The sequence below is a fragment of the Diadema setosum genome, chromosome 10, assembly GCF_964275005.1.
Source record: "Diadema setosum chromosome 10, eeDiaSeto1, whole genome shotgun sequence".
Classification (NCBI taxonomy): Eukaryota; Metazoa; Echinodermata; class Echinoidea; order Diadematoida; family Diadematidae; genus Diadema; species Diadema setosum.
The window spans coordinates 36919350-36946698 of record NC_092694.1 but is presented as its reverse complement, the minus strand read 5'-3'; the positions used below and the strand labels follow the sequence as shown (position 1 = coordinate 36946698).

The 27349-nt window shown below is 40.3% G+C and overlaps 2 protein-coding genes across 2 annotated transcripts; both read left to right on the top strand.

The window, feature by feature from the left end:
* Positions 1-769: 769 nt before the first annotated feature.
* Positions 770-20538, top strand: LOC140234032 (IQ motif and ankyrin repeat domain-containing protein 1-like). The gene is made up of 10 exons (XM_072314113.1): positions 770-1006; positions 7824-8062; positions 8655-8819; positions 9454-9674; positions 11757-11993; positions 12467-12611; positions 14210-14324; positions 15413-15641; positions 17491-17619; positions 18228-20538. Exons 1-10 carry the CDS (start codon positions 892-894, stop codon positions 18388-18390), a joined length of 1758 nt encoding a protein of 585 aa, XP_072170214.1. The 5' UTR covers positions 770-891; the 3' UTR covers positions 18391-20538.
* Positions 20539-22364: 1826 nt separating this feature from the next.
* On the top strand, positions 22365-26712 carry LOC140234033 (IQ motif and ankyrin repeat domain-containing protein 1-like). The gene is made up of 4 exons (XM_072314114.1): positions 22365-22639; positions 23097-23358; positions 25674-25796; positions 26488-26712. Exons 1-4 carry the CDS (start codon positions 22495-22497, stop codon positions 26642-26644), a joined length of 687 nt encoding a protein of 228 aa, XP_072170215.1. The 5' UTR covers positions 22365-22494; the 3' UTR covers positions 26645-26712.
* Positions 26713-27349: the final 637 nt, after the last annotated feature.

The following is a 27349-nucleotide window of genomic DNA, read 5'->3' as shown; positions in this document are numbered from 1 at the left end:
ATTATGATACTTGGGTTTAAAGAGTTATTTAGATTAGGTATTGAAGAAACAGGTGCAATATTGGATGTTGTGGTGTATTTTTTTTTTCTGTTTTTTTTTTATAGATGAATTAGTGATCATGTGTGCTATTTTCTATGTTTCATTTTGAAATGTGTGCTTTATATATATGTGTATTTATGTATGCCGCTTGAATCATAAAGACTTTCTATTTTATGGACAATTAAAATACATGAATGAATGAAATGAAGAAAGCGACAGGGCTCGTAGGTAGCGTCAGCTCGCGGGCTCCATTCCCGTACCTCTTATTCCCACCCCGCCACGACCACGCGCATACAGGCTAGGTGAGGTTGGCAACGAAACGGCGTCCGTTTCAGTCTTTTTTCCAGTCGTTTTTATCCGTACAACAAAATGCTAGATGCTATTATACCATCCCCATCACCACTACATGTCAAGAAACTTTTAAGAAGAAACAAATAATATTGACTGTAAACACCATGTACAGCTGTTTATGAGATCGTGTTGATTATTCTAAAATTGTCTGACGGTATATTTTAGGGCGCCCGTACATGAAGCTAATTCTGTCCAGTGCGCACGTAGAAAACCGTAGGGGTATTTGCGACAGCTAGCTAGCTGGCGAGCTAGCCGCGCCGCCCGCTCGCCCGGCCCGACGGCGGCGGGCCGGCCGGCTATCTATCGGCAGCTGGCACATTTAACCCGCACCACAAGCGCACCATACCACGGGTTGGTTGGTTGGTTAAACGTACGGATAATTGGGTTGGATTGATGCGGTTACTGTAAGTTGTAGGAAAATCCAGGAGCAGGGATTTGTGAATTCTACAGGGAGGCAGTGCAGGCAGGGGAAGCATCGTTTCCTCAATTGAAGAGTACAAGATGCCTCCAAAGAAGCCAGTGACGAAAGCTAGTGGTGCGAAACCAGCTGCCAAGCCCACCACTTCCAGCAGGGCTGGAACAACTGCAAAGAAGCCAGCAGCTCCTGCTGGAAAAGGTATAAAGTTCTCGCATTTTTTTTTTTTCGTAGGCTATATGATAGTAGGCCTATATGGTATCTGTCTCTTCATGGTGGGCTTCTTATCTCAGTGTCATCTGACGTTGGAACATGTATAGTAAGGGTACTAGGTCTCGCGCAGGGACGTAATGATCGCGCATAGCGTAACTGCGTATAGCAAGCAATATTATGCAGCTGTCATTTGTATGACGCACCTCTTGACCCCCGGGATAGGTGCGTCAAAGTACCAATGTGCGTCATACCTTTTAGGTACCATGACGTACCCTCCGTCACAAAAAGTGACCCACCTCTATGAGACATTGACGCATTAACCAGTCAAAATGGTGACGCACCTCTTCGTGTAAATGACTGACCCTTGACGCACATGTTATTCGCAGTACGTGCCAGACTGGAATGCTGCAGAGCTCTGTGTGCGCTCACGCAATTCGCTGCCTGCGAACTGTGTACACCGAACGGAACTTCGCCCGCGTGAATCCCTGTCGCCTACGGACCCTGGATGTTTACTTCGATCGCCGTGGTACTGTATCCCCATGTTGTGGGCGGCTGGGGAGCGTTAGTATAGTAGCTTAGCTGCACACTGTAGCCAGCTGCCACTACACTCCAGTACCCTGTTTCGATTCGAATCGGGGTAGAAGCATTCCGTTGTGCAATGTCTGCTTCTTTTTCTCTTCTTCTTCATCCGCTTGTCCCTTGCCTCCCAAGTATGAAATGATTTTTAGAGTGTTGTGTGTGTTTTTTGTAACGTTATTGCATCATTTTTCTGCAAGGAAGAGGTGAGTTTCTGTTCGTGTATTGATGTGCACTGCAGTATGTGCAGGTGAAAAGCGTTCGAACTGTCTTTCCCGAGTATCGTGGAAGCTCGATGTATTTCTCGGCCTATCAAAGGAGATCTCATACAACAGAATACTTATAACAAACTATTTTCCGGTCAAAATGAATTGATTTCCTTTGTTTTGTATCGTTTATTGACTTGATCCTAAGGATCTTGTCGCAATACCGAGTTTCCAATGTGTATTTATTTTCACCTTATTTTCGCGTAGCTTTCGGTGCTGTAAACTGTTGCTAGGGCCTAAGCCTACTACTAAACTTGCCGTTCTCCACTGTCGTTTCTCACACATCATTTGGTACGATTTCTTCCATTTTATATCACTTTATCCGTTCCCTTTATACTTTGAAGTATTTGACGTAATTCTTTCAAGTGTCTCGCACTGCTATTTTCGTAACGGCGATTTCTCCGCTTTGCTGCAATACTTTTTCGAATCGAAGCGACGAAGTTTGATACCAGCCGCTGTAGTGTGCCGTGTGTTGTCTTTTCTAAATATTTGTGTTGTTGGGAGGTGTTGATACTTTGTATTTGTTATTTATTTTTCTTTAAATGTTGATAGGAAAAGGCTAAAATGGTCTGAGTGATGTCTGATGGTGATGATGATAACTATGCTGGTGTAAAAAGACGGCTTACTGTGAATGCTGAGCGTACGTGCCGTTCGTTCCATTTTACTTTCCCTCTTATTCTTCTTTCCCCCTTACTCTTCTTTTCCTTTCCAAGAATGATAAAAAAAAAAGAAATTACATACACCTCACAACAAAATAGAACCACGTGCTACCAACCTTCGTAAAGTTAAATCTAAATGTTCAATATCAGCAAAGAATAAGGGGAAAGCACGAATGACAATAAATTAGAGCGAAGAGATTGTTTTACATGCAGTCTCTTCGGCTCGAAGAAACTTGACACCCCACCCCTCTCCCCTTGTGGAAATTTCCACAAAAGCATGTGCCACACCCAGGTGCGTGCCAGACGGAAGAATGCGCGCACTGGAATAAACAGCGTGTAAATATCATGGAAATATCGATCGAAGAACCAGCTCATTAGTTGAATTAAAGGAATCATTGCAAAGATATCGTGATTCTATAGCCTTTCTTTTGGCGCATAGTAGGAAACATCAAACAGTCGAATATAATGTACTTGATCGAATATCTTATGTTCCCTGAACAATAAAAAAAAAAGATCGATTAATCAGTCAATTAAAAATGCAACTGAGCCAGAAATACTTAAAAGGTCTCGTATGCCCAGAGAAATTCACTACGAGTAGGTTCAATGAGATGCAGTCATCACCTGGTTAGACAACAAAATCATGACAATTAATTTCAGTTCACGCTCATGATAACTGCTTATTACTTATCAAAGTTTTGGCTATCAACATTCGTTCGTAGGTGTTTTTTGTTTGTTTTGTATGTTTTTCCTCGTGAAAGACGTAATGATTTCTTCGTATCGAACGTAGACTGCATGTTTACCGTTTATCCAAACAGTAGGCGCCTCTAGGCGTACTTTCTGAATATATTCAGAAATTTCTATCAACATTTTAAATATATTACAAGACTCCCAAATACCAGTTGAAAAAAATTAAGAAATCGAATTTTTTTTTAGATATGAACAACAACAACAAAAAAAAAAATGCGTAGGAAAAAACCACTTCAACCTCGAATGACTTCGAATTTCTCTAAACCGTTCCCTAGTTCATGGACATCCCATAGAAACGCGTGTTTTGATATACACGTTGCTATGGCAAACTATCTAGTTTCGCGAAACTACGGCCTGGCCACAGTAATTTTTTCCGTAACCTCCCGCCTCCCCTTCCCCGATTCGAAAACAGCTTGATTGAAGCCCCTGCCTATTTAAACACGAACCTTATTAAACCCAAGTTAGGTACATGGTTTATATGGCTAGTGTTTAAATAGAATTTACTATTTTAAGTTAATGCAGGTTTTAATAGACTCTCAGTAATGTTAGTTCCATAATCGTTTGTATGTGTTTTGGGGCCTGGCCTCTGCCATGCCTCGCCTTCTGTATACGTATGTACGCGTGTACTGTATGTCTACAATACCGTCATGTACCACATGGTCGACATCACGCACGTGGTTTTGCTCGCTGCAGGTTCCACGGTCGACGGTCGATGCTACACTACAGTGAATGCGATTGAAGGATAGCGAGCTTCGCGATGCCGCGGGCTGTATGTGATGATTTTAATCACAAATCGTGTTTGGTAGTGTGGTTTTGGAGCAAATTTGTACTCAAACTTTCTGAAAAGACCTTTAGTCTGACATCAGATAGAAAAAGAAGACATACGAGAATGAAGTGAGTATCAGTATGTTATAATAAAACTGATTGAAAATTGTGTCATTTTCGCGTTTCCAGGAGCCGGTGAATTCGGCCGACTCGCGATCGCGAGTTTGTTTTATTCTGTTACGGAGGGATACCATGCCCCATGCAAGAAGCCTCGCAAAATTACATGACGGTCCCATTAACGAACCTTTTGACACACTCTGGTTAAATGACCGACTATGACGCACATAATGGGTCAGTATTGTGACGGACATTTTGCTCCCGTGACGGCACCACGCGTCATCAAATTGGTGGTACTTGACGCGACCATGACGCACATTTCCCGGGGGTCAAGAGGTGCGTCATACAAATGACAGCTGCATTACGCGTAGGACTAAGCGCAAAATTTGCCGATACGCCCATGGAATAAAAATACCTGACAACCGCTAAACATGAGAAGAAAGCAGGTAAGAAATTTTGATTTCAAAGAAATTTTGCACCAAATTTCCAATTTTTTGGAACAAATTTTTCACTAAATTTCCAATTTTTTACATTATAATTTACCTACCTTAGCTTAAAATCTCTTTTTAAGGATGTTGTAGCCTAGACGTGTCGTCTCGCTTGTCTCGTTCGTATGATCGTAGCCGATAGAATTCGTAATTTGTTCGATCGATCGTTGATAATATTCCAAGAAAGCCGAAGCACGCTACAGCCGCAGAGAGGGGCAGACACTTTCACGCATGAAACTACATACAGTAGGGCAGCTGCGCGATCTTTACATACCCCGAGAAGGTGAACGCATTAAAAAAAGTCCGACATACAAACGGCGACAGCGCACTACTCCGTCATCGTATCATCAGGAGATTCTGGGAGGTGATTTTTCTGCATTTTCGTGATATTCATTGAGAAATTCAGGTACGATTATGGAATAACTTCTATTATAAGAGCATTTCAAATTTTCGTGCGCGATATCTAGACCCCTCAACCATACATGATGTATGGTCAGCCCCCCGTTAGCGTTACATGTCCCAACGTCAGATAAGAAACCCACCTTGATTGACGTATAGCAAGATTGCGTATAGCAAGCAATATTACGCGTAGGACTAAGCGCAAAATTTGCCGATACGCCCATGGAATAAACATACCTGACAACCGCTAAACATGAGAAGAATTTCAGAAAGCAGGTAAGAAATTTTGATTTCAAACAAATTTTTCACTAAATTTCCGATTTTTTGGAACAAATTTTTCACTAAATTTCCGATTTTTTGGAACAAATTTTTCACTAGATTTCCAATTTTTTACCTTATAATTTACCTACCTTAGCTTAAAATCTTTTTTTAAGGATGTTGTAGCCTAGACGTGTCGTCTCGCTTGTCTCGTTCGTATGATCGTAGCCGATAGAATTCGTAATTTGTTCGATCGATCGTTGATAATATTCCAAGAAAGCCGAAGCACGCTACAGCCGCAGAGAGGGGCAGACACTTTCACGCATGAAACTACATACAGTAGGGCAGCTGCGCGATCTTTACATACCCCGAGAAGGTGAACGCATTAAAAAAAGTCCGACATACAAACGGCGACAGCGCACTACTCCGTCATCGTATCATCAGGAGATTCTGGGAGGTGATTTTTCTGCATTTTCGTGATATTCATTGAGAAATTCAGGTACGATTATGGAATAACTTCTATTATAAGAGCATTTCAAATTTTCGTGCGCGATATCTAGACCCCTCAACCATACATGATGTATGGTCAGCCCCCCGTTAGCGTTACATGTCCCAACGTCAGATAAGAAACCCACCTTGATTGACGTATAGCAAGATTGCGTATAGCAAGCAATATTACGCGTAGGACTAAGCGCAAAATTTGCCGATACGCCCATGGAATAAACATACCTGACAACCGCTAAACATGAGAAGAATTTCAGAAAGCAGGTAAGAAATTTTGATTTCAAACAAATTTTTCACTAAATTTCCGATTTTTTGGAACAAATTTTTCACTAAATTTCCGATTTTTTGGAACAAATTTTTCACTAGATTTCCAATTTTTTACCTTATAATTTACCTACCTTAGCTTAAAATCTTTTTTTAAGGATGTTGTAGCCTAGACGTGTCGTCTCGCTTGTCTCATTCGTATGATCGTAGCCGATAGAATTCGTAATTTGTTCGATCGATCGTTGATAATATTCCAAGAAAGCCGAAGCACGCTACAGCCGCAGAGAGGGGCAGACACTTTCACGCATGAAACTACATACAGTACTAATAGGGCAGCTGCGCGATCTTTACATACCCCGAGAAGGTGAACGCATTAAAAAAAGTCCGACATACAAACGGCGACAGCGCACTACTCCGTCATCGTATCATCAGGAGATTCTGGGAGGTGATTTTTCTGCATTTTCGTGATATTCATTGAGAAATTCAGGTACGATTATGGAATTACTTCTATTATAAGAGCATTTCAAATTTTCGTGCGCGATATCTAGACCCCTCAACCATACATGATGTATGGTCAGCCCCCCGTTAGCGTTACATGTCCCAACGTCAGATAAGAAACCCACCTTGATTGACGTATAGCAAGATTGCGTATAGCAAGCAATATTACGCGTAGGACTAAGCGCAAAATTTGCCGATACGCCCATGGAATAAACATACCTGACAACCGCTAAACATGAGAAGAATTTCAGAAAGCAGGTAAGAAATTTTGATTTCAAACAAATTTTTCACTAAATTTCCGATTTTTTGGAACAAATTTTTCACTAAATTTCCGATTTTTTGGAACAAATTTTTCACTAGATTTCCAATTTTTTACCTTATAATTTACCTACCTTAGCTTAAAATCTTTTTTTAAGGATGTTGTAGCCTAGACGTGTCGTCTCGCTTGTCTCGTTCGTATGATCGTAGCCGATAGAATTCGTAATTTGTTCGATCGATCGTTGATAATATTCCAAGAAAGCCGAAGCACGCTACAGCCGCAGAGAGGGGCAGACACTTTCACGCATGAAACTACATACAGTAGGGCAGCTGCGCGATCTTTACATACCCCGAGAAGGTGAACGCATTAAAAAAAGTCCGACATACAAACGGCGACAGCGCACTACTCCGTCATCGTATCATCAGGAGATTCTGGGAGGTGATTTTTCTGCATTTTCGTGATATTCATTGAGAAATTCAGGTACGATTATGGAATAACTTCTATTATAAGAGCATTTCAAATTTTCGTCCGCGATATCTAGACCCCTCAACCATACCATCGGTGTAGGTTAATGTCAAGCATGTCAACATCCTAACGTTACTTGCCAACATTTTCATTTGAGAAAGCGGTAGAATCCAGGATACCTATGTATGCGAGCAGCGCTAGCTTGTTGAATGCTAATGAAATCTTTCAAAACTAAAGCGGTAGGCCTACAGCCCTAGTCTTCCGCCAAATGCGGTAGAGTTGGCAAGTATGCAACATGGTCAAGGGAGCTAGGTATGCACAACTTTTGTAGTAATTGATGAAGACACTTGTTCAATAATTTCTTCTCTGTTTGTTTTTTCTTCTCCACTTTCTACATCTCACGATTCATATATGAACTGTAATCATTCCTTCTCTTCATTCATCTATCATCCCCTTTCTGTCTTCACTGGTCTTCCTCATCTTTTCGTGCTTTATTTTTTCTTACTTCTGACGGATCTCCTTCCCTCCTTCCTTCCCAAGCTGGAGCTGGTGCAAAGAAACCAGGCCCTGCTCCAAAGGGTGGCAAGGAAGCAGGAGGCAAGTCGCCTGCAAAGAAAGCCGCTGCAGCCCCCGCCAAGCCCAAAGCCCCGAGCAAGGAGGACCTGGCTGCCGTACAGATCCAGAAATGGGTGCGCCGGTTCCTCGCCAAATGTCAGCTGAGGAAACTACGGAAGGAGAAGGAGGAGTACGAGGAGATGGTGGAGAAACTGGAGAAAGAGGTGAGAACAGGACTTGTGTGGCAACCCAGGGCAAACTTGTTCCAACATTTCAGATATGCCAACACTTTTTGATTTCTTGGTTTTTAATACAAACTCTAGTCTTGTAGTTCACATCATTTCTCTGTACCCCCTGTCTCACTATTCACTTTGTGGCAAAAATTGAAAGCCAAAAAAAGAAGGTTTGTGTTTCTGTCTCATGCAGAATCTGTTTTTATGTGAAGCAATAATAAACAAAAAAGAGGTAAGATATTACATTGAACCCTACTTTTAATTTTACAATTTGACGAGAAACATCGGGCATGCATGGCTCTTTTAATGAATCTAGATGTCTAAAAGGATATCAATAGCAAAGAAGACACGGTGAATATATCCTAATTAGTGATAAACATTTCAGGTTCAGTCGAAACAATGTTGCATGGGAAAGAAAAGATTGAACACTTGGCAGAAGAAAGTTAACCACTTTAAAGAAGTAATCAAATTTACTCAGAAATAATTGCACTCTAAACAGTTTATGTCTTGATAAAATCAGTAACTTATGTGACATCATTTTATTTTTGGAATTTTCATATGTTTACTTCGATGCAATCACCAGGCTTTCCTTGCGATAGTCAGGAAAGAACAAGAGAGGGCAGAGGAGGAGCACCGAAAGGAGATGGAGATGAGGCGAAGGAAGAAACAAGAGAAGACTTGGGAAAAGACGATGCTTGAGGCCGCATTTGATGGAAACTTGGATGAACTCTTGACAGTACTCAAAGAGGTCAGTCACTGTTGGCATTCCGTGTGGTAGCCAAGATAACTCCCAACCTTTACACATGACCACCCTGAGTGAAAATAAATCACAAATCGTACCCAGCAATAACTTGTATACTCTGAGGACCTTGTACATCACTACAGCAAACTTCCATTTGATCTTGTTATGGTGATGCTCATGATATGTCTTATGTATAGTGCAATTGTTTTTTATTGATGGTTCAAGATAAATATGCTATATGTTAGCAAAGGAGAAAAAGAAAATTAGAAATAATCACAAAGTAGCTGAAAAACAGAAGCTGTTTTTAGTTTGTTTGTATGTTTCATTTTAAGTGATTTTAAGTGATTCTCAAAAAATTTATGCTTTTGCAACCAAAGTTTTGAAAGGACATAAAAAACAACAAAACAACAAATTTGGAAAGCATACATAGTGCATGAATTGATTTACACAATCTGAAATGCAAGCCAAGTATGGCATACAAATAACCAATAAAAACAAACGTACCAGTACAAAAGCGAGAAAGGAGATATAAAATGAGAAAGAAAAAATCCTGCTATGGTTAGCCCCATGATATTTGCAAATCCTCTTTGTGTTGTAATCTAGGACTAAGGACTTCATACGGTTGTACTCCCATGATTAGGTGGACGCACGAGACAATTCTGACGGAGTTGGCACAGATGAGGCAGGACGAGCAATCAGAGCACGTCACCAGCTGGCCATGGTGAACTGTGAAGATGCCAATAGTAACACGCCCCTGTCGGAAGCGGCCAGTGGCGGCGCTGCTGACGTGATTCAGATGCTGCTTGACCGCGGGGCAGACATTAACATGAGGGGTCAGTTTGAGAGGACTCCTCTCTACAGGTATGCAATGATCAGGATGACCGCTCATGGCTCAGTCGTGCTTGCAGCATTTTAAGAGAACTTCTTTATGGATACAACACCTCATTGGTCCCCATCAATATCTAAAACTTTTAGCACAACTGCAAATTTGATGACCAACAAACTATCTTTATAGAATCCTCTCTTCAATGAATACTTAAACCACAAATTAAAATTCTGTCATGACTCTTTCATCATTACTGGAACTCTGTTGCACATTAAAATCTTGTTATTTGTGGCCATGAGAATGGTTCGTGCATCATTGCTATGGAGCTTTGCTCAAAGATAGTATGGTTTCAGCAGACAGACTATAAAAGAACATTTTCTCTCAAAGTAAAAGTTGTGGTGACCATTAGTATTCTTTTTCTTCTTCATGTAGCACAATGTTCCTGGCTGATACCATTTGCTGAATATTGCTAGTTACCTGGAGCAAACCACAAGGGGTTGGCATCATCTGCCCATTTTCTTGTGTGGGTATGTGGGTGGGTCACTTCCCTGGGTTAGCACCCTGCCTTATGTGATGAATGAATAAAAGTGGGATCTTTTACCTTCTATCCGAGGGACAGAGTGTTTCTGCCTCTTACTAGTTGGGATGGCATGATTGCACAGACCATTGCTCAGCGAGATTTGGTGGGAATAGAACTTGAAGCATTTAATTGTAAGGCAGACATGCTCCTGACTGAGCCATGTCACCACCTACTGTGACATAATTAAAACAAAAGCAGTTAACTTAGTATTCGTGGGTGGCCCAGTTCATTCACTGTCCACCGGCAGCGAGGGTACATTAGAAAACCATGAATAACACCGATCAGCAAATACAGTTAAACTCGCCTAAGTCGACATCGCATATGTCGAATAATCGCGTAAGTCGATGATTTTAAAAAGTCCCGATTTTTCCCCATTGACGTACGTGTATTAATTCACTCACAAGTCGAATTTTGTAAGTCGAATACTCGCCTAAGTCGATGAAATTCCAAGAACACTTTCACGGAAAAACCATTGAATTCACTGTGCCTAAGTCGAATAAGATTTTATTGTGTAATAAATCACTGTCATTTATTATTCATTATCTATTACTCATCTTTATTTTGTTTGTCAGATGAGTTTGAGGTGACAAAAAAAAAAAAAATGATCTAAAATCAAAATTCAAAGCGATCGCATGGGATCGTTTAACTCTCTTCGTATTTGGAGGTCCGCTGGTACAGCCCTGTCAGCTGTCGCGCTACGTACGTACAGCGTTCGTACAGTATACACATGCGTTCATTTACATGTACAGTATTGAGCTTGCAGTGTACATGTAGCTTGGCATTTGCAGCGCTGTGCAGTGGAGTGGTATAATGGATGAAGCTGCTGAGTTTTCAAAGCGGAAAGTAGGGGGAAAGTTACGGGCACGGGTAAATCAGAATTGCACCTCTACACGCATTTCAAGCCACGGTATGGTAAACTGGAATCAATCACTGCTCAAATATCGTTCATATTCACTTCCCCAAGGTTTAACAAGGGTGTAAAGTAATCGGACCTGTGCCAATGATAATGCACTGTCCATGCAAAGTTAGCCGCGGCCCTGCTGGGCGACCCGTGCTGCGGCACACCGCTCCAGCTCTCGGCTCCAGAGTAGACAACATACATGTACATTAAACATACAACTTGTACATGTATGTACCTGTGGTGAAACTGTAAGTCGATTTTTTTCGACTTACGCACAAGTTGAAAATCGCCTAAGTCGATGTGTTTTGCTCAGTCCCGAGAAGATCGACTTATGCGAGTTTAACTGTATGTGCATCGAAGCGTATGCTCAATGGTAATGTTGGACTCTAGTAGAAATTCTTCAGCTGTGTGTGTCCTTACGTAGAGATCAGTGATAATGCTGTACATCATTCATTACGGGAATTATGAAATATACGTGTGCATGTACCGGAACCAGGTCAGCTTTCCCACTCCCTGAATCCCCCTGCTACTGCGTCAAAAATAAAGCCAGACAAGCTTTGAAAAAGTTTTTGCGATTATAATGCATAAGAGTCATCCAAATCGTCACTTTTTTTTTCTTTTTTTTTTTTTTAATAGAGCTGCCTTTGCTGGTCACCTGGAGGCAGTCCAGACGTTGTTGCAGAACGGGGCAGATCCCCGTCTCTACGCCAATGACGGTGCCACGCCTGAACAGGTGGCCTCCCAGGATGCGGTGAGGGAGGTGCTGGCGTCGTGGGACGTCGCCATGACAGAATCCCTCCTGAGTCGCATAGAGGAGGTGAAGGAGAAGCGCAGGCAGGAGGAGCAGAGGAGGCACGAGGCCGAGATGTCCAAGTGAGTTTGAACTTTGACTTGTACAGTGACCTTTGACCCAGTCAAATCTTTGTGTATCTACAGACATGTCTAATGAGATTGAAGTTAATTACCTTAAATTGCACCATGATTTGCAAGCCCATAGCTCATCTCGCTGGAGGGTTTTCTTCGCCAACTGGCATGGATGGTTGGAAACTAACATCCAATTCATATAGATCACCTAATATCTCTTGAATCCATTTTGTCATCATATGGTCTTTCTGTTGAACTTAGACTTTGCTACACCTAAGTAGGTTGGCTAGCTTTGCTTTGTACAATTGGATCACATTTGCAGGGTTACTGTAAGAGCTGTTATTTCAGTGTACAGATATTTTCGCAAATGCGGGGGTCACAGACATTTTTACAAGAAGTTGCTTCCGTGATTTGACACCGTGATTTGACATCTGCTGCTGCTAGTAAAGACTTGTGTTTCATTCCCCCCCCCCCCCCACTAGACTTGAAAACCAGCTGGCTGAAGTTCAGAAGATGTATGACGCAACACAGAAACAGCTCAACAAAGCATATTGCGAGCTGAACAAGAGAATAGAGGAACACGACAAGTGCATGCTGACAGGATTCAAAACTGAAATAACTCTGCAGGTAAGAAGTCTTGGAAGCTAGACGAGAGATACAGAAAAAAATATAATCTATGTGATATGGAGGAAGAGATTATCAGAGACTCCAACCCCAAGCACCTTCTCATCTAGAGATTCTCCCGCCTGAAACCCCTGGTAAACGGGAGACTCCAACTTGATGTGCGCCATCAAAGCGCACATCACGATCGCGAAGTACCTTGCAGCCGGGGTCCAGGGCCCCGTCAAGGGCCCCGTCAAGGGCCCTGGAAGCTCTAGGGTTCTAGATGCCCTCTCGTGCTATCTCAGGCTTTTTTTTTCAACATACGATGACACTAAGCAAGAAATCATTTCAAGCGGGAGACACAGAGCCAGGGCGGGAGAAATTAAATCTCAAGCGGGAGAACGGGAGATTTTGCAAAAATGGGCTTTCAGCGGGAGATCTCCCGTCGAAAGTGGGAGAGTTGTAGTCTCTGGATTATATCCAGCCATGTTGCAAGACTTCAAAGAAAAGTCTTAACACACCCATGCTCATGCATTAGAAGGACTGTGTAAATATGTTGATGGGAGACACTAAGTGTTGTGTAAGACAGTTAACTAGGGGTGCTTTCGTTATTCCGAAGGTTCGCTATTCCGAAGGGTTGTTAATCCGAAACACACAAATTCCCTATACCTAGATGTTCGTTAATCCGAAAATGAAAATGGGTTCGTTAATCCGAACATTTGTGGCGTTATTCCGAAGGTTCATTATTCCGAAGATTTGTTAATCTGAAAATGAAATTCAGAGCAATGAACCTTCGGAATAACGAATTTGCGGACTAAAGAACCTTCGGCATAACGAGCTGTAACCGTTAATTATAACTAGATGTAAAAAGTTGGCAGTGTGTATTTCTCTAAGCCACGCTTTTGTTGTTAAAGTGTTAGCCTTGTTGGCAGCAGCTGACGGCAATGTTGTGTGCCATCATTCATTCTCCTCTGTTTAACCTTTCCAGCCCTGCTGGCAATATGTCCATGTACAATGTGAATACGATTTGTTGACCATTCTCCCAACATGCTGTCAAGATTGAGAAGGTTTAAGGCATGTCGCTCTGTCCAATGGAGGATGATCAGAGGGGAGGTCTAATATTTTGATGAGTCATAATCCAGGTGTATTGAAGATCCTGCCCTTCTTAACCAGTTGAGGACGGGCTACAGTAATTTTGCTACAACATGCATTTCCCATAGACACTTACCCGAGTATATTTGTGACTCGTCCTCAACGTGTTAATGTGAGGAGCTGGATAAAGTTTGGACATCAGTCAACCTTGCCCAGGACAATAGATTATAAACCTAGGATGATTGCATAAACTGACCCAGTGGTGGAATGCACTTGTTTTGGACCAGGAGATGAATGGGTTAGTAGCAACATGATGATTTTGCAGGACAAAGAATATGACTAATGCATACTGAGATAATGAACACCTTGAGAGAATAAAGAAACAAAAGAAAGTTATTAATGAAATGCTTGCTTGATTTCTATGATGATGTTGGGAAAATGCCAGTCTGAGGGGTCATTACTTTCAGTGTTTTTGTAATTTCTTTAAAACTTCATTTTTGTTTATCTTTTACTGTGCTGCACCTCTCTAGTGTGTGCATGATGCAGAGAAGGACCTTGAAGTGGCCAAGATCAATGCAGAAGAAGCTCGGCAGAAAGTCACAAAGCTGAAGCTGCAGATGAGGGAACAAGAGAGGGCAGCAACAGGTATGTGGGTTTTCTTTCTGTACGTAATGTATGTTTCACTTTGCTCTTTTTTTTTGGGGGGGGGGGGTTTCTCTCTCTCTTTCTCAGCAGGTATGTGGGTTTTCTTTCTCTTCATAATGTTTGTTTTGCTTTGTTCTTTTGTTTTTTCACTCTCTGTTTCTCAAGTAATGCAAGCCTCAAGTTTGCAAGTTTTTATTGTCCTCAGCAGCTTCTGGTAGAGAGTCTGGCATTATTAGCATGCACTGTCCTTTGTTTGCTGATTGGTACAGATGACTGGAAACCAATTACTGTATACGCCATATGTTCAGCGAGTCTAATTTTTTCGCAAATCGGGACTTCCTGACAATTTCGCAAGTGGTTAAATTCGTGTGGTGGAGTACGGTACTAAACGGTTAGATGTACACATGCACGTCACATTCACGTTGGGATCAGAGTTAATATTTTCATGTGTTTTTAAGTGCCCAAACATCATTGTATATACAGTATTTGTTAATCATATATCCTCAATAATTATGTAAAACTGTAACCATACAGTAACAGATATAGTCCCATGTTAATCTTTATATCTTTATTATTGTAATTCTTGTTATTGATATTATTATTATCATGATAATAATGATTATCATCATTATAATAATCATCATTGTAAAGATAGTCAGTTGGGATGATTATCATTATTTTTATCATTTTAACAGTAATAATAACACAATTATAATAACAACACATCAAAAAAAAAAAAAAAAAAATTGGTTATGCGAGGTGTACCTGCAAACCAAAATCAGATGGACACACTTTTTTCCCTACAAATTTAGACAAGTAATTACCGTGTATTCTTTGATTAAGAAATTGTATATCTTGATTACTTGTTATGTGTCCATACAGTAACAGGTATATTGTCTTGTTAGTCTTTAAGTCATTATTGATATCATTTTAATTGTTATTATTATTATTACTACTACTATTACTATTGTTATTATTATTATCATTATTATTATTATTATTATTATTATTATTATTATTATTATTATTATTATTATTATTGTTATTATTATTATTATTATAACTCCACCTTTTCTGTCCCTTTGCAGGAGATAGCGCTGACATTGGTGTCAAGGTGAACTTCAAGGAGCTGAGTGATGTGCTGCTTAGAGACGTGGGTGGGAAGATCAAGGCTGATGGGCGGTGGCCACTCCTCTATGATGAGTCGGGGCGGGCGTCAACCTTCCTCCGCTACCAGGACACCAACTTCATCAATGCCCTCAATCCAAACCACATGCAGCCAGAAGTCATCCGGAAGGCAGTCTTAGGGGCCATAAGGTTAGGCTGTGAAAGTTTCTTGTCTCCCTATCTCTCTTTCTCTCTCCTGCTTTTCTAGGGAAGGTATATGATCAGGTTCCATGACATGTACTCCTACGACAATTGTTCCCATGAAATATCTGCACATTAATCCAAATATAAATTCTACCCACAAACAGAACCCTTACCTAATCCTAATCCTCACATCAAACTAAACCTACAACCCTATCACAGCCCTAACCCTAAGTGTAAGTCCTTAAAGAAAATACGACCGGGGCAATTGTGACAGGAGCGATGTCACCATATGATCATGGTGGAGACACACAATTCCTCTTCTAGTTATTCATGATATCCAGTCTTCATGGAGAATATTACCTCATTTCAAACAATTATTATGCTTGATGTTAAAGGTACTAGCCCACATTTGCAAACCCACGAAAATCAAAACTGCATAAAACAGGTCCAATATGACTTCAAGTACAAGTTAGTAACATACCTCACCTGTTGCTCTTTGTCTATACCATTCGATAAAAGAGAGAAAATCATCTTTTTAAAATAAATTTTCAAACCGGGTCAACCCGACCCAAAATCGAATTACGAGCGCGGGCTAGCTACGTACTAACTGCGACCAGCCCCAACGTGCAGCGTTGGGGCTGTGCCGTTTTCGCATTCAGATCGAGGAGTGCCGTTTCGGCGCTATATTTCCTTAATTTTTCAACAAAAACTACTAGGAATACTTAAATGGGTCGATTAAACCTAAATGATTAATTTCGGCGACTGTTTGATGCATTTCATTGCTTATGATGCAGAAAATGTTGTCTTGTAACGCGAATATCTTCAGCTCACCGATGCTCACTGAAACTCACAATCACTTGCACAGGCGCACAGCATGCATGCAGTGCAGTGCATTGAGAGCATGCATAATACGTACTGATGGATATAGCAACAAGTCTCTCCACTGTTGCACTAGGGCAGGCCGCTTATTACTCCTAAAAAAATGTCGAAAATTTTGCAGTTTCTAGATAAATGGGTGAGAAAAACAAAGTCGAAAAGGTAATGTATTAATTGTCACTGTGTTTATGATAGAAATTTAGCCGTGAATGTGGCAGTGATTTTTGCTCCCGCTCAGCTGCGAGGTAGCCGCCAGGACTGCGCCGCAAGGCGCGGTCTCCGGGGCTAGCTACTAGTACGTACATGTAACTTACACATGTATCGCATGCAAGTAGTACATACGTGGACCGGAGCTAGCGAGCGTTATACGCATTCATACGGTGCATTTTCATTTATTTTTATGAAAGTAATGGACTAATTGGAACGAAATTTTGCACAGGTGTTACTGCAATCATACCCAAACTCCATGCTAACTATGAGACCAATTGCTGCAGGTTTACAAATGTGGGCTAGTACCTTTAAGACTTGTAGATCTCTTCAAAGGAGAGAGACAGACAGACGGATAGGAGGGAAAATACTATGTTTTTTTTTGTGTGTGTGTGTAAATTTCAATGTGTGACTGCAGTGAAGGATTGTATACTATTCATGACACCTTCATTTTTTTCCCCTGGAAGTACAATTAATTGAATATGACTGTCTCCCTGCATTTCTAAAGCCAAATACGGTAATTTGTTGTTGTAGTATGGCAACCACTTTTGTTAACGAAATCCTCTATATAAACCTCCCACAATTGCAGACTTTCTCTTTGTCGTATTACTTTGTCTTTGATTTCTAGCATTCTAGTAAATGTATGGAATGCTGTCTGAATGAGATATTTGTCTAAAACTGCCTTACATTTTAGTGATTTCTTTATTTATGTATTTCCTACATTTCAGTGATTTTCTTATATGTGATTGTCCTGTCCATTCCATTGTGTTAGGTATGGAAAGCCATTTGTACTTGACTTTCTGGAGGTTGACATGTTTGAGACGTGTGTCTCAATATTTGATGAAGTTCACCAAGGACTCTTGGAGGATATTCTCGACAAAAGCATTTTGGAAAAGGAAAAGTAAGTATGAAAATTTGGTTGTACATAGTGCCAGGCCTGTGATGATATTCATTCAGTGAAATGTAGAAATGAAATGTATAAAAGAGTAAAATACAGGACAAAATATAAGCCATGAATGAATCAATGAAAGAATGAACAAATGAATAAATGATGGAAGGAGGGGATGAAGAAATAGTTGATGAATGAAAAAAATAGATGGTGTAAGGAACTACTATTGAGTGAATGATGAATCACTGAATTCATGATGAATAATGGAATGAATGAAGAATACCTGCATACATGACTGTTTTAATAGATAGTGATTTATTTTTGATAAATGGCTTTCATGATTAGGTCGGAAATAAGGAGCCTTCTTGTTTTTGGTAATTGGTACAGAATATGCACAAATAGTGGGCTGCAGAAAAAAAAAAAAAGACCTATGAATTGATTATGCAAGAAGCTTGATAGAACAATGAAGGTAACTGCCATCATATCTAGGTCCTTGTTATGACGAGGTGCCCCTGTATATCGATATGCTTAATCTGTCACTGAATAGATGAATGTTGCCAAATCATGCCTCGCTTGTCAAAAATTAATTTTCTCACTGTATTTTAATTCTTCCCGCTCAGATACATGTATCTTGTGAAAGACAGTGATGGTGAGGACTACAACAGAAATAAATTCATGCAGCATCGGGTGCAGAACTTTGTCATGTACCTCGTAACCAAGATCGAACTCGACGAGAACGTCATGGAGAAGTTTTACGTCATGCAGGTGGTTCTCAGCCAGTAGTCTCTAGGGCGCCCTCTGTGGTTACTCATGATCAGAACGTGGATCGAAGAGATTTTTCTCCTCCCCACCACTAGAGGGCGGACTCTACAATGGTGTCAGTGATTTCATGGGGGCTGCCATTGTACCCACTTAGTAATGGTGGACTTTGCGTACTAAATAACATTTCTACTGCATGTACTACGCGAACTTATGAACTTTTACGCGAGTACACTCTTCTTGATTTGGCTGCTCCTTGGTGCTTGTTTGCTAGCGTGTTAGCACAAGGGGCGAGCCTACCGCCTCGTTGTCATCCAGTGCTCCCCTTGCGCTCACAAAACAATAGTACCGGGCGTATGAAGAGTCCGCACTCTAGCAGTCACTGGGGAAAATCTCTTTGACGTGGATAGAGCAGTCATGAACACTGATCTCCATGCATATACACTGCAGAGTCCATGAATGATTTCCCAGGGAAGGGGGATGAACCTTTAAATGCTCTTCAAATCAAGCTCTCGTTGGCTTGAACAGAGGGAGTGAAGTCGAACATATTCAACTATTCATTGTTTCAAGAAGTTGGGACAAGATTGTAAAGGATAATAATGAGATTTGAAAGTTTTACATGTTTTCACTGTAGGTTGATGCTAATTGATTGAGGTGATGATGTCATTATGAGACAGGTTTCCTAATTACTTGAACATTTTAGTCTTTGCTAAATTTCCTCTTCGTATGAAACATTGAGAAAGAAAAATTGTAACCTTAGCACAAAATGTTGTGATTGTCTTTAATGATTATTAAGCAGCCACTACAAACTCCCCTATAAAAAATGTTAACTGAGTGGTCACCTTTGCCAGGTTTGAGGGTGTCACACCTGTACATGAATCTGTTTATTATAGGAAGAAAATGAGGACAATAATACACCTTTGACTGACCTCAATTTGACTCTTGGGCACACATTTTCTGAAAGCAGGGAACAAAAGCGTGACTCCATGGCCAGTAGCAAGCAATGATGAAGTGATTTGACCATCAAAGCTCTCTAATAAACAGATATCTTCATCTGCAACTGCACTTTAAGATGTATTACAAGCTAATTAAGATACTCGTACATGTTCATGTACATGCATGTTCATGTACATGCATTTTGGTTGTAGCCAAGTGTACTTTTATCCTTAACCCATTGAGGACGGACTGATTTTGCTACAACATGCATTTCCCATAGACACCTGCTCGAGTATACTCGGGACTCGTCCTCAACGGGTTAAAGCTGTTCGGTCATCATGCTTTTGTGTTGAATCGAGCCGACCCAGCACATAAACTAAAGAGGCAAGTTGTCTCTGAAAGAGAGTTGTTTGTAAGTGAAATCACAGGTACGAAATAATTGTAAGCCCCAGATTACTGTGAAGGAAACAGTTTGCCTATGCAGGGTGTCAGACTTTGAATGTCTTTGAATCATTTGGTGTCGCATACAGTGGAACTTCATTGTAAGGAGGTCGGACACAGTGTACTCCTGTTATAACGAACATGATTGTAACAGAAATCTTATTCTTTTTTTTTCTTTTTTTTTGATGAATTCTAAGCGAAGACAAAAATCAGCAAAGAAAGAAAAGCAGACAAAAATTAGATTGAATTGCATGGGAACTAAGACACAAGCAAGACAACAGGAAGCGACAATGGCACCGAGGAATCCCACAGTGCATCTGTGACAGGGCTTTATTCATGTGCACAGAAGTTTTGGGCGCATTGGTGATACCGAGAATATTGTCAAGGGTTTTAGGTCCTTATAACAAGTTTACTCCATACGAGAAATTCTTCAGCTGATTTGCATTAATAAGCATGATCAGTTACTTGTGTTGCAGACCTATGTGGATTTACAAAGAAAGAAAGAAAGATATGGTACGTTTTGACTCTTTTGAATGACCTGCCTTCCGCTTTCCTCTGTTTTTCTCTCTAATGACACATCTAAGTCTACTTTTATATGCGGTAGTCTATGACCATAACTTTTTTCTAACAATTTTCCGTCCATTTGACCAAAAAGTACTTTCCGTCCATTCGAACAAAATATACTTTCCACGTATTCTGGTATTGAATTACCATAAATGTACATTATTTTGATGCTGAATTATTCTGTACATTACAATTTCTATGGAATTGTATAAATGAATTTCTTTTCTATTTTACAACAGCTCATTCGGTGTGAGATGGGTCTTGTTATAACGACTATTTGTGATTGAGGTACATAGACATACATAATCATGAAAGTGTGTTATCATACTACGATGAATGAATGTATCCGTTGATATACATTGAATGCGTTGTGTGCATATGTGTGTGTGTGTGTGAATTTACATTAGGCCTTCTTTAGTTAGGCAATTCCTGTTATTGCATTTTTAACCCTATCTTAACTTGGTGTGGGGGGGGGGGGGGGCGTCAAATTGACCCCCCCCCCCCACATTTAGCGCCATGATTCTGCAACACATAAAGATGGGGCCGCATCATTTCATGACTTTTTTTAGTGAAGTCTCCCGCCCGCATATTTTGAGACTAAATTTGCGACGTCCGGGTACACCGTTCTAAAGTTACCTAATGATTTGCATATGCGTATCAACCAAAAAGCTCAAATTCACGATATCGTGTGCAAATCCAATGAAAATTGTGTGTTGTTATTTTGTTAAATTGATATAAATTAGATTATTTCTAGTTTTAATCATTGAAATTATTCGATTCTAATGTAGATAAGCTTGAAAAAGTGCCTGCAACAAAATTTGGTCAAAAAACAATAGAAAACAAAATGTCGAAAAACAGTAAAATACATTAGAAATTAACAAAAGGATAAAAAACAAAAATTGATTTTGATTGTGCTATTATTTACAAGAAAATTGTTTGATGTGTTTTAAGGAATTCTGACGCAAGAATCTAGCAACCTTTCAGTTTTTTTAATGGAGTTACAGGTAAAAATACAAACTTCATGCATGAATTTACATAATTAATTTACTAAAAATAGAAAATCAATATTTTTGTATTGTATGACCATGTCATCTTGTAGTTGACATCCAGCTCTATGTTCAGGTAAAATTTTGCGGAGATCGCGCCATCGGCGGCCGAGATCTGAATGGGTGTCAAATTGATCCCCCCCCCCCTCCCCCCCCCCCTCGTCAAAACGTAATGGTCTGAAATAGCCCAGTTAGAATAGGGTTAGATTGTGTTAGTCTGTTTTTCATAATCCTGTCATAATTTTGCGACTAAATATTTTTATATGTTTATTCATGTTTTACAGAAAGTGCTCTTACCGGTAGCATTTAGAACAATGCAGGTAGAATTCGTGTGTGTTTAATGTGTGTTTGTGCAAACATGTTTACACCCTCATGGTGTACGAGAGAGAGAGAGAGAGAGAGAGAGAGAGAGAGAGAGAGATGGAGAGAGAGAGAGGGAGGGAGAGAGAGAGGCGGCCGGGAGGAGAGATGAAGAGTGGACCTTGCTAAACTTGGCTGAGCGAAATATGACAACGTAATACCTATTGGAGACTGATATTTGCATTTTGTTTAAACTTTAAGATATATAAAGCATATCACCCATGTATCATTTACACACACACAAGAAAAAAAAAATGATAAAGAACGGGAGAGTGAGGGGGAAAAAAGTCATGAGACAATATCAATCAACGAAAGATAATAAAACTCACAAAAACATGTACATTTACGTCAAGAAAAGAAAAATCATGACTTTCATGCTGTCCATCCGACTGCCTGAACATAACTCACATGTGAATTAAAGCTTGTTCTCCTCTCACAAGAAATGTTATTGATTTGACACTAGAAAACAAACACCCCAGAACGAGGGACGTATAACACAATGCCAGCGCACCTGCGTAACAATGCTTTTTAGTGTTACGTAACAGTGGGCTTTTGTGTACCGAGCAAGCAGTGCTTGAGGCCGTAGAACCAGTAGTTCATTTGAGCGTCAGCCGTAGCTATTGACAACTCGCGTCTCGCTTCGCCATAATGCACAGTTAGATTGTGTGACGTTTCTCTCAAAATTAATTTGATACGCCTATTTTTAGTGCAACCGATAGTAGAGTTGCCGTTCACATAAATCAGCTCTTCTTATTTAGTGTCCCCCTCCCCTTTTCCCACTATGCCTCCGAAAGCCGCAGGAGCGAAGAAACCAGCGGCAGCAGCAAAAACTACGAAGACAGCTCCCGCGAAGGCGAAGGCAGCGCCCGGTAAAGCATCGGCAAGCAAAGCTGCTCCAGGGGCTGCCAAGAAGACAGATTCGAAAGGTGAGAACATTTGTATATATATATATACATATATATATATATACATATATATATATATATATTATACACGTGTACAATATATAAAAAATGCACTCTACATGGAGTAGATCCTGATGAAGACCTAAAGCTCGGAATAAAAGAAGGTTAGAAAGACTACATTGGCGGATCCAGAGGGGACGCACCGGCGCCCCCCCCCCTTTTTTTAAATTGTTAAAACAAAAGAAATGGGGGGGGGGGGCGGGGGACACTTGCACGCCTCTTTAATTTTGTCATGTTTGGAAAGGCTCCTCCCCTTTACGGATTCCTGGATCCGCCCTTGGACTATATGAGTCCCGGTGGCATAAACAATATCATTTTTTATTACGCCTTAGGGCGCTTCACATGTTATCATAAGATAAAAGGCTAATTTACTTTCAAGCCTGACTGCAAAAGTTATACTCTTGTCTTCTCCTTACAGACGTGACTTCGAAGCTCGCGAACCTGTCCACGGAAGACTCTCCAAAACCCGCCGTCGTTGAAATCGAGCTGAAAGACCTGGCCACCGTCCTGAAGGACGACGACGGGACGATGAAATCTTCGAAGAAGTGGCCGCTGGTGGTCGACCCGTCGGGGAGGGCGTCGGTCTTCTTACGCTACCAGGGAGGGAACTACGTCGACACTCACAGCCCAGATAGCATGCAGCCTTCATCTCTGCGTCGGGTACTCCTGGGAGCGCTCAGGTCTGATCTCCTGTTGCTATGGTTATTTTACATTTCTATGCTCTCCAAACTCTCTGTTAGTCCCAAGTCGATCATCGTGCGAGTTTTGATCAATTAGACCTATACGTCTTCAATGAAATCTTCAGTTTTGGAAACGTCTCTTATTATTGTGATATATTCTGTAGAATTTTTTTACTTTTAAATATAATATATGCAGGGTTTCATGACATAATACTCTTGCGACAGTTGCTCCCATGAAATATCTTCACTCTATAGAGCCAGACATAAATTCTACCGACAAATTACCCGTACCCTAGTCCTAGTCAATGGCCGGTGGAACAGCCCCCCCCCCCGCACACACACACACACACACACACTTTTTTGTTCCCATACATATGAATACATAGGGTGTCACCACTTTGGGCCCCTCACTTTTTTACCCTGGAAGTGAAGTAGCAGTAGAAAAAAATGGAATGAAACCGTAAGCTTTGAGCCCGCTGAAGACCTTTTTTTTTTCTTTTTTTTTTTTTTTTTTGCTTTTTAGCTCATGAAACCCGGAAGTGCCCCCCCCCCCTTTTGGAAACATGGCGCCGGCGGTGTAGTCCACACATCAAAGTAAACCTAAAAACCCTATCACAACCCTAACCCTAACCCGAAGTCCTTGCTGGAAAAAAGTCAGACTGGGGCAATTATCGCAGGAGCAAGTAATATTGTCGTGACACTCATGTACATACCTGGCCCTCGAAATCAGCGCTGTTGATATTAAGAGCCCCTATCTTATGTTTATGATCAACTTAAACAGATACACGTGTGTAAATTCAGTATTTGACAGTAACTCTTACAGTGGAGGGAAATTGTTTAACTCTCTGTGTGCCACGTTAATTTCTTGTTCTTAAGCACGAGTGTGAAATTTGTGCATATTAATTAACCCATTGGCGCCAGAAGGGTTAAAGGCGAATGATACTCAGTTTTGATTGATGACCGTCTTACCGATTAGACCTTGACAACCATCGGCGATCATGCATGCAGATTTTCAAGATAATGTTATGTATTTGAAGCCTAATTAGTATAGCGATGTCATCACTCTCATGATCATCTTCACTATCATAATCATTATCAATCATTACTATCATTATTATCGCAACGATTATATCATAACATCAGTAGTACATGTATTATCAAAACTATATCATCATATCCCATTCTCGACATCATCGTCATCACGTGTTCATCACCATCACGACGGTCACCATTGCAAATTTAAACATCATAAACATCACTTATGTACTTAGTACGCCATGTCAAACGTCAAGGTCAAGCAACATTTTCAGTGTCGGTTTGTTTATTCCTCCACTACCCTTGTCCAAATGGAATAATGTATAAATGAAACATTCCCATGAAATGTAGACTAGTATAATGTACGTAATATACGCATAGGGCCTATAAAGTTATCATTTCATCGTATCTTAAGGTATACAGGTGGAGGAGACCGTGTGTGATAAGCAATTTGCTTGATTGGAATAACGGCCTCCAAGCGATACATGTTGGTTTTTTTTTTTGCTTGTTTCTTTTCTTCTTCTTTTTTTCTAATTTTCCTTTATTTTTAACTATAAAAGGAACAAAATACATACACACATGATAAACAACTTGACTTTCCAAGTATTTTTAATATCATTTCGCCGATGAAGGTAATACAACGGGAATATAACGAGACAGGAAAATAATGTATATAATTGATAAAGAAGGGGATCAGAAGTTTACACTTTTATTAATACAAATAAGCAAAACCTTTGCTGTTTATTTACATACTTGCAGGCAACGCGTTTACGTGGTATTGCTTTATTTCAGTAAATTTTGTTTTTAAACAAGAATGTCAGTGTGAACGTTATACTGTCACACATTAATGGAAAAATCTAGACTTTGTAGGTATAATAATGATCAGGTAACCGGATGACATAATTTTGTTCCATAATCAGATCTGAGTTGCAAGGACAATATGGACATTGATAAAACTCGAAATTTTAACTAATACACGTGTTTTACGCATTCGTCAAATCAAATGTACCTATCAAAAAATGCGAAGAGTGAGACCTATGAGTGAGTATTAAATTTACATAATGTAAGGAGCACTGTTTTGAAGATTATAGCCATTATATTAAGAGTTTACTATCATAATGAATATTTCATAATCACTTGTTATCTCATTGCTGAGAAACCCTTATCAACTCAGTTGTCTAAAGACACGAACACATAACGCAAAGCAATTCATAATCATGATAATGAACATCGACATGTTTTCGTCTTTCGTTCTTACACGTATGTATCATCGGCTGTAGATACGGAACACAATGCATTCTCGACTTTGGAGATACGGACATGCTGAACATAATAAAGGACAGGCTGGAGGAAATCCACAAAGGCCTCGCCGCTGATATTCTGGACAAATCAATCATCGAAAAGTAAGCTCACGCTCCACGGTAGAACGACTGGGCAAGATTTGCTTGTAAATTGATGTTACATTCATCAGCACGACTGCGTCCGTTGGTGATTATTGAAGTATTATTGATGAGAGAACGTATCTCCTTTCCACAAGCCTTGCTTCACTTAGGCCTATAGATGCTTGCGGTCATTTCACTTTGGAAATACTACAGTTACCATGGCAGCGGTTGAGTAACAACCAATCAGCTAGAAACATTTTGCACGTCATGACCATTCGCTGATACATACAAATTGTAATTGCAATTAAAATGATTTCTAAATAAATACCTCATACTAATACATTCAGGTCCTGATCCTTGGATATGCCGCTTCGTCATATTATCATTTCTACTAAACCTATATTTTCAAAAATCGATGAGCCAGGATGATAACATCCATAAATTATGTAATTTATTCATTATCATATAATATACATGAATATGACTCATTTCGCATGATAAAATAAAACGATAAAGTACAGACATTTGAGATACACAAACAACTCTTTTATGGTGAAATAGTATCGTAATTAGTTTCATCACAAGAGAAGAGATGAAGTCGAACATCACTGAACATTGAGCCAACGACACTTTGATTGTACGTCATCTGATTACGTCACTAATCTTGCCTTCCTCTTTGTCCCTATGTATTTTCCCCATCACCCAATCTTAGATTTGCCTATCTGATCCACGAGTCTGACGGGCCAGACTACGAGGAGTCAAAGTTTGGACCTCTTATCACAGCCGCCTTCGAATTCATCATCCTCTCCAAACTTGAGGCCAGTCCTGAACAACTCCAACAGTTTTACGTCATCAAGATCAAGGACTAGAGCCAACCAAACCTATAGAGTGACTCTTGAATGGACAATTAGGTGGGGGGGGGGAGGGGGGCAGGAGTGTGGGGAGGGGACAACAGTGCCTTCCAATTTCGAATGAATCCATACATGCATATTACTGGTATTGCTTTGTATAAGATACATTTAGAGATCAAAGTCGGAATCAATTAAATCAAGGTCTGTGCTGCTAGGTGCCTATTTGGGAGCCGCCCCTGACTGACTTATGTCGTACACAAATAGAGTGTCATAGACATCTAAAAGACATGATGAACTCCGAGATGACGAGACAAATAAGCTTGTAGGTACTCGTACGGTGTACCTGTACACAGTCAAACTATTAAAACAATTCTGTCATCAAATAACAGCAGAAAGGGACGGAAAAGACACTGAAGCAAAGTATAATATTTATATTCCTGTCACTAAATTTCAGCAGAAGAATATTCGTTTAAAAGACTAGGTTTTTTTTTCTGATTTGGACAGGTTCACCACATCCCGTATGTCTGTCTTTCTCTGCCTTTTAAATCCCTCAGAAGATTTTCTTGTTGTGTTGTAGTGATAATGTTGTCTTATAGTGATAGTCTTGTGCTCGCATTATGTTTCGTCAGATTGACATCGAGGTAAATAGAGGATCGTTTTTTATTGATATCAAATTATATCTTAGATATAATCTTATTGACCATTTCGCTACTCCTGTAATTT

Bases quoted from the DNA above. Each gene is read 5' to 3' on its own strand.
- LOC140234032 (XM_072314113.1), top strand. From the start codon at position 892: ATGCCTCCAAAGAAGCCAGTGACGAAAGCTAGTGGTGCGAAACCAGCT. The intron at 1,007-7,823 runs GTATAAAGTTCT...TTCCTTCCCAAG, and splicing joins AGCAGCTCCTGCTGGAAAAG to CTGGAGCTGGTGCAAAGAAA. The intron at 17,620-18,227 runs GTAAGTATGAAA...CTTCCCGCTCAG, and splicing joins AGCATTTTGGAAAAGGAAAA to ATACATGTATCTTGTGAAAG.
- LOC140234033 (XM_072314114.1), top strand. From the start codon at position 22,495: ATGCCTCCGAAAGCCGCAGGAGCGAAGAAACCAGCGGCAGCAGCAAAA. The intron at 22,640-23,096 runs GTGAGAACATTT...TTCTCCTTACAG, and splicing joins CAAGAAGACAGATTCGAAAG to ACGTGACTTCGAAGCTCGCG. The intron at 23,359-25,673 runs GTCTGATCTCCT...CATCGGCTGTAG, and splicing joins GTACTCCTGGGAGCGCTCAG to ATACGGAACACAATGCATTC.